At 36.5% G+C, this 12,081-nt stretch overlaps 1 protein-coding gene across 1 annotated transcript in view; it reads left to right on the forward strand.

The window, feature by feature from the left end:
- DNAI4 (dynein axonemal intermediate chain 4) overlaps positions 1-12,081 on the forward strand; it is a 108,053-nt gene that overhangs the window by 75,222 nt on the left and 20,750 nt on the right. Inside the window, 2 exon segments of the mRNA XM_055233448.1 lie at positions 2,874-3,068; positions 9,860-10,062. Coding sequence (XP_055089423.1) covers positions 2,874-3,068; positions 9,860-10,062 — 398 coding nt within the window.

Consider the following 12,081-nt stretch of genomic DNA (forward strand, 5'->3'; position numbering starts at 1 on the left):
TCTATTTATTCTTATTTTCTCTCTTCCCATTGTTCTTTTTTCCTTTCATATGTTTTAAAATTCCTTTCTCATTTTCTTCCTGTTTAGAGAACTGCCTTTAGCCATTCTTTAGGGAAGACTTTTTTTTTTTGAGACAAATTCTTAGTATTCCTTCATCTGAGAATACAATATCTTAATTTCCTCTTTATTCCTATAGGATAATTCACTGGGTATAGAATTATTCCCATAGGAAAATTCACTGGGTACGGAATTCTGCATTGACCATTCTTTCCACTCAGAACCCAGAGAATGTGTGCCACTTTTTTCTGGCCTCTAGGGTTTCTAATGAGAAATCTGCTGCTATTCAAAGTATTTTCCCCCTAAAGATAAGGTGTCATTTCTCTCTTGCTGCTTTCTAGATTTTTTTTTTTTTTTTTGGCCTTCTGTTTTTAGAAATTTTAGTATGGTGTGTCTTGGTGTGCATTTCTTTGAGTTTATCTTCATTGTGATTTATTCATTTCTTGAATATGTTTGCTGTTGTCCTTTGGCAAATTTTGGAAATTTTCAGCTATTATTTCTTTAAGTACCTTTTCAGGCTCACTCCGTTTCTCCAATTCTCGGATGATAGTGATGTGAATGGTACATATGTTGTTATGGTTGCAGAAGTTCTTGAGACTCCTCATTTTTTTCAGACTTTTCTGTCTGTTTTAAAGATTGGGTTATTTCCATTGTTCTCTCTTCCAGTTTACTGATTTATTTTTCTTCCATTCTGCTGTTGAGCCCATCCATTGAGTTTTAAATTTTAGTTATGTTTTTCACTCCTAAAATTTCCATTTGGTTTTTCTTTTCATTTGGTAAGACTTTCTGTTCATTAGCTAAGACTTTCTATTCCTTTGATGATACTATTTTTTCATTTATTTCAAGTGTGTTCATAAATACTTGTTGAAGGATTTTTATGATGTTTGCTTTAAACTCTTTGTCAGATAATTCTAACATTGATGTTGGTGTATAGGGACTTTTTTCCATTCAAGTTAAGATTTTCGTGGTTCTTGGTATTATGAGTGACTTTCAATTGAAACCTGGACATTTGGGGTATTGTAAAAGTCTGGATCTTTCCTAAACTTCCATTTTCGCGGGCTTTGTTTGACACCGTTCTGGCAGGGGAAAGTGGGATTCACTGCCTGATTATTTCCAGGTGAGAGTAGAAGTCTATATTCACCACTTGACCTCCAATGACATCAGGGGAAGTGGTGTCTTCATTACCATGGGTCAGTGATAGGAGCTCGGGTTTCCATTGACAACACCATGGCTAGGAGGTATAAGAATGCTTCATTAGTGCTACACATGTGGCCTACACTGACACAACAGAGTGGAGGTTGTTCTCATTACTGCTGGGGAGTGATAAAAGTTTTGACTCTTCACCAGTCCAACTCTGACTACTCCAATGGGAAGAGGGAGGTATACTTTGTTACTACTGGATAGGTTGGAATTCCAGGACCCCCAGATGGTCTCCACTGACACTGTAGGAAGGGGACCACTGTCATTATGTTTGGTAGGGATGAAAGTCCTGCCTGCCTGCTGGGCCTTCTCTGACACCATACAGAGTGAAAGGTCAGGGATTTGGGATGCCTTGTTACAGCCTAGTGAGGGTGGAAGACTAGGCTCCCACTTGGCCTTTGTCACATGGGTGGGGCTACAATTTTTTCTGTGCTTGGCTGGAGTAGAATGGCTGCCATCTAAAAGCTTTCTTTCTTTCAAGGCTGTGCTTTTCCTCATCCTTTGGCTAAAGAGAGGAGGCTTCTTTTCAGGATTTTTTCTTGCCTGTGCCCATCAGTGTTCCCAGGTTGTTGACTTCTTCAGCTCCGTATCTGGAATATATATATACCATTCCTTCTCTTCACCTTTCAAAGACTGCTTATGTTTGTTGTTTTCTAAAATTTCCAGTGTTTTTAGTTGAATTTAGCAGGAGGAATAGGGAAAAATATGCTCCCTCTATCTATAAAGATAAAGAAGGAAGAGTTTCCTCCATTCTGTTTTTAAAATAAGAGTTTACTAAGTAATGCGGTAGGCAGAATAATAGTCCCGGAAATTTGTGCACACCTCAATCCCTGAAACCAGTGAATGTGTTACCTAACATGGCAAAAGAGATTTTTCTGGATGTGATTACAATGGGGATCTTCAGATAGAGAGATTATCCTGGATAATCTTATTGGGCCCAGTCTAATCACATGGGGTACTAAAAAGTAAAAGACCTTTTCCAGCTGTGGTCTGTGAGAGAGATGTGATGACAGAAGAAGGTCAGCAGGAATGCAATCAATGTTACTGTCTTTGAAGATGAAGGAAAGGTTGTGGTGGCCACCAGAAACTGAAAAAGTGAGGGAAACAAATTCTCCTTTAGAACCTTCAGAAAGGAACAAAGCCCTATCAACTTCTTGGTTTTAGCTCAGTGACATCTGTTAGGCCTCTAATCTACTGAACTGTAAGATAAATTTGCATTGTTTTAAGCCACTGTGATTTGTTACAGCAGCAATAGAAAACTTAATACAATAGTATAGTATTTCTATATAGCAATAATCAAATCAGACCTTTTTCTGAAGACTGATCATCTTATTTCAACTTGAATTTTAAAAGAATAAAGACAAAAATTACCTCTGGAGGTTATCATTGCCTATCTTCTGAAAAATAGTACAGTTTTTGATGGTTAAGAATTCCAAAATGAGATATGTGCATCTTTCATGTGCTTGGTACATAAGATATTCAATAAATGTCTGTTAAAGTTGTTGGAAACTGGAAGAAAATAAATACAAATGATGAAATGTCATTTTTAAAATCTTTAGAATGTATGAACCATCCATTTGAATATTTTATCATTGTATCATGTTTATATTTTGTAGATAGTGAAACTAGTTCTCTAATGGACATAGAAAATGTAATTCTGGCAAAAATCCATGAAGATGGGGAAGACCACTCAGATGCAATATTAAAGTCTGACAAATTTCATCAGGACTTATTTTTTATGGAACGAGTTCTAATGGAAAATATATTTCAGCCAAAACTTGCAGCTTATCGTCAGCTTCCTGTTTTAAAAGGTATTTTAAAAAAAAAACATGTTTAGACTGGGTGCAGTTGCTTATGCTTATAATCCCAGTACTTTGGGAGGCTGAGGAAGAGGATTGCTTGGGCCCAGGAGTTCAAGGTTGTAGCAAGCTATGATCATGCCACTGCACTCACAGAGCAAGACCTTGTCTCTTAAAAAAAGAAAAAGAAGATATCATGTTTAGACAACCTCAAATAATTTTTAAAATGTAAGGGTTTTAGTATATATTTCTAAATGTAATCTCCAGGTTGAGTTATCATTATCAGAGGACATGTTTCTAAAGCTTTCAGCACTAAATGCGTGAGTAGCGCTAGAGTCCAGACTAGGATGCCCACAGAAGCAGATTGTCTCAGATTCAAAACTTCTTAAGCATCTATAGCTCTTTGTTCTCCCTTATTCCTGCATTCAATTACTTATTCATTTTCACAATATCTCTCATATTCAACCTCTTCTTTTCCATTGTCGTTGTTACTTTCTAAGTTCTTACTTTTATTACTACTCCCAAATCTATTGCAGGAGCATTCTTCCCATTCTCATTGCTACAAATCCCATCTCATATGATCACAGAATATTTTAAAGGATTTTAGAGATTATCTTAATCAACCTTTAATCATGTATTAAAAAATACGTGAATGAAGAAAATGAAGGCTACAGAAACTTTGTGAGGTTAATAGTAAATGGAAAAGCTAGGCATTCAACCAAGGTCTTTTGATCTCAAGTTCCAGTTCTCTTTCTACTTTATCAGCCCACTTTGCTGATATATCCTAAACCACTCAAAAAACCTTCAATGCCTTCCCATTGCCTAGAATAAATTACAAAGCTCAAAGTGTATCATTCAAAAGATACCTACAATATGGCCACAGATTACTTTGTATTATCATATTGCTTTGGAGACTCTAAAAGTTAGCTATATTTAGACTTATCTGGTAATCCTCAAATAGAACCTACGTTTTCCTGCCTTAGTACTTTTAGTTGGAATTTGCTTGACAGTCTACCCTTATCCCCACCCCATGTTTGCTTATTGTATTCCCGGCTTTCAAATATAGGTTAAGGAAACTTCCTTTATGAAATTTATCTTGATTCTTCAAGTCAAAATTAATCTATATGGTTACATTTAAAAAGAAAAAGGTTACAGAATAGTATGTGTGACAAATGGTTGTAAATCTTTTTGCCTGCATGCATCTAGAAGAATATTGAAAAACTGTGTTCCTTCTCTCATATTAGGTTGATATTTAAAGATTTTTATCACTTATATATATAGATTTTTCATCCTATATTTAAAGAGTTGTAAGGTTGCAATTCACATAGTACTGTATATATTGACGTTTACAAAACAAAATGTAAATGTAACAATGTAAATGTTACTGTTGGCACATCACTTCTTTCGACACATCTAAGAAATAAAAATACCATAGCAAATGTTTTATTGAGGTAACATTTATATACGATGAAATATATATATTAAATTGTATATAAAAATACATTTTGAAAATGTATAAACCAGAGTTACCAATACCCTAATCAAGACAGAGGACGTATCTATTAACCCTAAGAGTTACCTTGTGCTGTTTTCCAAGTAAACATTAACCCCACCCCCCAACCCCCACCACACACACACACAGGCATTGCTCTGATTTCTGTCAATATAGATTAACTTTCCCTATTCTGGTATGTCATATAATATAGGTGGGTTCATAAAGTAAGTATTCTTTTGAGTCTGACTTCTTGCATTCAATATTAATGTTTTTGAGATTTCGTAGGTTGATGCGTGTATAAGTAGTGCATTTTTTTCCCAGTAATGCTCTAGTATATGAATATACCATAATGATTTGTTTATCCATTCACACATTGAGGGACACTTGCATATTTTCAGTCTGGGGATATTAAGAGTAAAGCTGATACAAACATTTTTGTGTGAGCCTTTTGGTAAATGGATGTTTTAATTTTTCTTGTGAAAATACCTGCAAATGGGATTATTGGATTATTGGGTAGATGTTTAACTTTTTAAGAAACAGTGAAATACTTTTCCAAACTTTTTAAGAAACAGTGAAATACATTCCCACAACAATGTATAAGAGTCTCAGTTGCTCCACATTCTTTATAACACCTGATGTTGACAATCCTTTTAGTGTTGTTCTAAAAACTGAGTTCTTGTTTATGTGGTTTATTTTGGTCACTTGAATATCTTCTGTTTACTGTTTGGTCAAGTCTCTTACCAGTTTTAAAATTGAGTTGCCTTTTTTTTATTTTTTTATTTTTATTATTTTTTTTTTTTTTGAGGTGGAGTTTCGCTCTGTCACCCAGGCTGGAATGCAAAGGCACAATCTTGGCTCACTGCAACCTCCACCTCCTGGGTTCCAGTGATTCCTATCTCAGCCTCCCAAATAGCTGGGATTACAGGCGCCCACCACCACACCCGGCCAATTTTTATAGTTTAGTAGAGATCGGGTTTCACCATGTTGGTCAGGCTGGTCTCGAACTCCTGACCTCAGGTGATCCACCCTCCTCGGCCTCCCAAAGTGCTGGGATTACAGGGCATGAGCCACCGTGCCCAGCCTGAATTGTCTTTTAAAAAATCAAGGTGTAAGAGCTTATTTTTATATACTCTGGATACAAACCCTTTGTCAGTTACATATTTTGCAAATATTTAAGTCTGTGGCTTGCCAATTTATTTTCTTAAAATTTTTTTGATGAGCAGAAGTTTTTTATTTTTGTGAAATCTAATCTGTCAATTTTTTCTTTTGTAATTAATTCTTTCCATGAGCTCTCTAACAAATCTTTGCCTGCCCCAAGTTTGCAAATTTGTACTTCTCAGTTTTCTTATAGAAGCTGCATAGTTTTAGCTTTTATGTTTAGGTCTACTATCTATATTAGATTATTTATTTATTTATTTATTTATTCATGTTTTGAGACAGAGTCTCACTCTCTGGCCCAGACTGGAGTGTGATGACCCTATCTCAGCTCACCACAACCTCCACCTCCCGGGCTCAAGGGATTCTCCCACCTCAGCCTCCCTAGTAGCTGGGATTACAGGTGCACGCCACTACCACCTGGCTAATTTTTGTATTTTTAGTAGATATGAGGTTTCACCATGTTGGTCAGGCTGGTCTTGAACTCCTGACTTCAAATGATCCACCCGCCTCATCCTCCCAAAGTGCTGGGATTACAGGCGTGAGCCACTGCACCTGGCCTATTTTTATTTTTAATAAATTTATTGTGTATATTTAAGGTATATAACATGATGTTTTACAATAAATATATATAGTAAAAAGATCATTACAGTGAAGCACATTAACATATCTATCATGTTATCTATTTTGAATTAATTTTTTTTATGAATGGACTAAGGTAAGGTTTAAATATTTGTTTTTTTTTTTTTGAATCTCCAGTTGTTTCCACACCATTTTAAATAAGAGTTGTTCCCACTCTGGGATTATGGGCATGAGCCACTGTTCCTGGCTCCTTTTCTAGTTTCTTAAAATGGAAAACTGGATCGCTGATTTCACATTTTTTTCTTGTCTAATATAGGTATTTAATATTTCAAGACTTAGTATAAAGCTATCATGGTCAAGACAGCATGCTATTGGCAAGAGAATAAACAAAAATATAGAATAGAACAGAATAGAGAACCTAGTAATAGATCTGCCAAAATATAGTCAGCTGATCTTTGACAAAAGAAGAAAGGCAATACAATAGAAAAAAGATAGTCTTTCAACAAATGGTACTAAATACGAACCTAGACATAGACTTTATACCTGTCACAAAAATTAAATGGATCATAGACCTGAATGTAAAATGCAAAACTATAAAACTCCTAGAAGATAACATGGGAGAAACACTAGATGACCTTGGGTCTTACAGTGACTTTTAAAATACAACACCAAATGCATGATCCTTTGAGAGACATAATTGATAAGCTGGGCCTCATTAAAATTAAAAACTTCTGCTCTGCAAAAGACACTGTCAAGAGAATAAGAAGACAAGTCACACACTGAAGATAATATTTTCAAAAGACATTTCTGATAAATTACTATTATCCAAAATACACAAAGAACTCTTAAAACCCAACAGTAAGAAAATAAACAACATGATTAAAAATGGGTAAAAGACCTGAAGAGATACCTCACTGAAGAAAATACACACATGCCAAAGTAGCATACAAAAAGATACTCAACATGATATTATTATTTTCTCTTCTTGTTCTTGTTCTTCTTCATCCTCCTCCTCCTCCCCCCGCCCCCCGCCTTTTTTTTTTGAGACAGAGTCTTGCTTTGTCACCCAGGCTGGAGTACAGTGGCACAATCACGGCTCATTGTAGCCTCAGCTTCCCTGGCTCAAGCGATGGATCCTCCTGCCTCAGCCTCCCGGGTAGCTAAGACCACAGGCATGCACCACCACACCCAGCTAATTTTTAAAAATGTTCTGTAGAGATGAGGTCTCGCTTTGTTGCCCAGGCTGGTCTTAAACTCCTGAACTCAAGCTACCCTCCTACCTTGGCCTCCCAAAGTGCTGGGATTACAGGTGTGAGCCACTACACCTGATCTTTCAATATCAGATTTCATTAGGGAATTGCAAATTAAAACAACAATGAGGTGTCACTACACACTTAATTAAAATGGGCAAATCCAAAACACTGACAGCACTCAAAGCTGGTGGAGATGTGGAGCAACAAGAAGTCTCATTCATGCTGATGTGAGTGCACAATGGTATATCCACTTTGGAAGACTGGCACTTTCTTACAAAGCTAAACATACTCTTGTCTGGGCATGGTAGCTCATGCCTGTAATCCCAGCACTTTGGGAGGCTGAGGTGGGCAGGCCACTTGAGGACAGGAGTTCGAGACCAGCCTGGCCAACATAGTGAAACCCTGGCTCTACTAAAAATACAAAAAATTAGCTGGGTGTGGTGGCAGGTGCCTGTAGTCCCAGCTACTTATTGGGCTGAGGCATGAGAATTGCTTGAACCCAGGAGGTAGGGGTTGCAGTGAGTCACGATGGTGCCGCTGCACTCCAACCAGGACAACAGAGTGAGACTCTGTCTTCAAAAACAAAACAAAACAAACAAAAAAAGCTAAACATACTCTTACCATATGATTTAGTAATCACTCCTGTTGATTAACTAAATGAGCTGAAAACTGTGTCCACACCAAACCTGCACATGGGTATTTATAGCAGTTTTACTCATAATTGCCCCAACTTAGAAGCAACCAAGATGCCCTTCAGTAGGTGAATGGATAAATGAACTATGATACATCAAGACAATGGAATATTATTCATCACTAAGTTATCAAGCCAGCAGCAGACCTGGAGGAAATTTGAATGCATGTTACTCTGCAAATGAAGCCAATTCGAAAGGCTGTGTGATTCCAACCATATGACATTTTGGGAAAAGGCAAAATATGGAGACAGTAAAATGATCAGTAGTCTCCAGGGACAAGAGACCAGAGAGGGATGAACAGGAAGAACACAGAAGATTTGTAGGGCAGTGAAACTATTCCGTATGGTACTACAATGGCAGATACGTGTCATTATACACGTTTGTCAAAGCTTATAGAATATACAATACCACGAGTGAACCCTAAAATTTAAAATGTAAAACTATGGACTTTGAATTGATAACGATAGTAAACCAGAAGCCGTAGCACATTCTTGGAGGGACTTCAGAGATTACTGCCACTGTCAAGGACTTGAAATATGCAGGGATGTTGATAACCACCACATTTCTCATTCAACTCACATATGTGGCATGTGTAGAAAACAGATGGGTCTTGGCCAAGTGCAGTGGCTCATGTCTGTAATCACAGCAGTTTGGGAGGCTGAGACATGAGGATTGCTTGAGGCCAGGAGTTCAAGACCAGCCTGGGAAATATAGTAAGACCCCCGCCCCCCCATCTCTAAAAAATAAAAATAAATAAATTTAAAAACAGATGGATCTTGGAGAATGACAGTGGATTATTATTATAAACTTAACCAGGTGGTGACTCCAATTGCAACTATTGTTCCATAAGACATTCATTAAGGAAATTAAGACGTCTCCCTTGTACCTGGTGCATAGCTATTGACAAGGCAAATGCTTTTTTTTTTCTGCAATGTCTATTGGTAAAAAACAACCAGAAGCCATTTACTTTTAGCTGGTCAGGCCAGCAATATATCTTCACTGTCCTACTTCAGGGGTATATCAATTCTTTAGCCCTGTATCGTAATTTAGTCTGCAGGGCTCTTTCCCTTCAACAAGTTAACACACTAGCACATTACATGGATGATATGCTGTTTGAACTTAGTAAACAGGACGCAGGCTTCAGTAAGAAATTTTCCTGTCAGAGGGTGGGAAGTAAATCTGACAAAATTTCAGGGGACTTCTACCTCAATGAAGTTTCTGGGTGTCCTGTGTGTGTGGTGTGGGATATGTTAAGCTGTATCTTCTAAGGTGAAGGATAAGTTGTTGTACCTGGCACCTTTTACAACCAAAAAGAAGCACAATGCCTAGTGAGTCTCTTTACATTTTAGAGACAACATATTTATCATTTGGATGTGCTGCACTGGCCCATTTACCGAGTAAACAGAAAAGCTGCTGGCTTTGAGTTGGAACCCAGAAGACTTTGAGTTGGAAGACTCTGCTACAGGTCCAGGCCGCCCTTCATGGTGCCCTGCCACTTGCACCATATGATCCAGCAGATCTGATGGTGCTTGAAGTGTCAGTGGTGGGTAGATATGCTGTTTGGAGCCTTTGGCAGGTCCCTATAGACGTAGAGGACAATGATCTTTTTATTTGATTAAACTTTAGAACCTGAACCTGAAGAGCCTGAAGATGTTTTAGAAAGTGCAAAACATGAAGAGGTAGAGGAGGAATCTAAGAAGGAGGAGGAAGAAGAAATACATGCAGAAGAATCAACAATACCTGCCAACATGGAACGACTTTGGTCTTTTTCCTGTGACTTAACCAAAGGCCTCAATGTGAGCAGCCTTGCCTGGAATAAAGCAAATCCAGTAAGTTATCAAACATTTGAACAATTCTGTTTCTAGCATTGAAGGGAAATTATCAAGTTTGAATAATGAAGAATTGTTTTCCTTAGATATGGGACAAGGAATTTAAATTGACCATAACTTTGAGTTTTAGAATGCCCCTAAAATAAGTTCCAGTTTAAAAAGGGGGAAATGCAAATAGTTACAAAATAATGTTTTTCTCCTTTAATATAGTAAACATTTAATATGTAAAACATTACCATTTTTATTTTAGGGGATCTACTTGGGACATGACATTCTCTGAATTCATGTTAGATATGGATAAGTAAACTATAAGATTGGTAGATTTATTTAATGTATACCAAAACTCATGTGCCCAAATTTATGTTAGCCTCAAAGTAGTCATATTTGGAAGTGTATACTTAATCTAGTGACCCTACAAGTGTGCAAAATAATCTTGAGATTCCTTAAAATACTGTTACCACCGATATTAGCAAGTGCTTAAACAGCACTTAGTATGTAGCAAGCACTATTGTGTTTTAACTGTACTAACACAACAACCCTATGAATTAAATACTATTATTTTTCTCATTATGTTGAAAGGAAACTGAAGCACAAAAAGCATAAATAATTTGCCCAAAGTCACACAACTAGTAGGTGAAACAGCCAGAATTCAGATGCAAACATCTGGCTCCATAGTTCTTGCTCTTAACTGCTGCACTGACAAAAGTCATCTTGAGGCAAATAAGATGAATTTTCAAGGCGGAGAATTATATGTTTGATTGTAAAAAAGAGATAATTATAGAGTAATTAGACTAATTTTCTTCTGGGGTTTATAAACTGGTTCTGAAGATATTTCCCAGTTAACAATTCCAACAATTTTTCAGGTAATGGCAGTATCTTTGATATAAATATTTATATCGTTGAAGCAGTCAAAACCAATTTATTTAAATTATATTATATTTTGTATGTTTAAGAATTAGCCTTATTATTTTATTGCCACACCTTATCAGGTGCTATGTGCAAACATGACAGTTGTCAGTTATTAAAAAACAGAAAGTCTATAATCATTTCCATTGAAGCCTAAATAATGCATTATTTTAATTATGTGTATTATTTTGTAACAAAGTAAAGTACTTTTATTATGAATTTATCTTTATAAAACTATATTTGGGACTGTCTTGTCGATTAGTGGAATTAATTTTAATTAATTAAGTTTTTGGAGAGATGGGGGTCTTGTTTTGTTGCTAAGGCTGGTCTTGGACTCCTGGTTTCTAGTGATCCTCCCGCCTTGGCCTCCCAAAGTGCTGGGATTACAGGTGTGAGCTACCATTCCTGTCCTGTAAATACGATTTAATAAATCTGTAATAAAGATATATGAAACATTTTTAGAAACAATATACTAGCATTTTAAAAATTAATGCTTTGCTATGGAGATTAAATTAAATAATTTTGAATGAGCCTAAATACAAACATATTACAGATGGAGTCTATAATGTTTATTAATTCATTGTATAAATATTTATTGAACATTAACTCTGTGCCTGGCACACTGTTAAGGCGCTAGAGATACAGTAGTAATGAAGTTATACATAGACCTTGCCTATATAATAATTTTGAATGTGCTATGATGAGGAAAATAAATGGTGCTGTGGGGACACATACAGGAAGCTCTTGAATGTTTCTTAGAAAAAGTAATGCCTCTGCAGAGTCTAGAAGAGATAAATAGGGATTTGTCAATGTCAGGGTGAAAGGGTATAGTAGTGAAGACTGTTTTTAAGACAGAGGGAATTGTGGAGAGATTACATTGGCCTGAAAGTAAGGTGGTGATAAGAAAATACAGTATTCTAAAATTAAAGGTATTCTGGTTACCCAGCAGAGGCTGGATTTGTTCAGTTATTAAGCTTTTGCCTATTTGTATTTACATATGCATTTCTTGAAATGACCTCCTGTATTAGGTAGCTCATGCTGCCATAACAAAATATTATAGACTGGGTGTCTTAAAGAACAGCAATTTATTTTCTCATAAATCTGGAGGCTGGA

This window comes from Symphalangus syndactylus, chromosome 19 (assembly GCF_028878055.3).
Source record: "Symphalangus syndactylus isolate Jambi chromosome 19, NHGRI_mSymSyn1-v2.1_pri, whole genome shotgun sequence".
Classification (NCBI taxonomy): Eukaryota; Metazoa; Chordata; class Mammalia; order Primates; family Hylobatidae; genus Symphalangus; species Symphalangus syndactylus.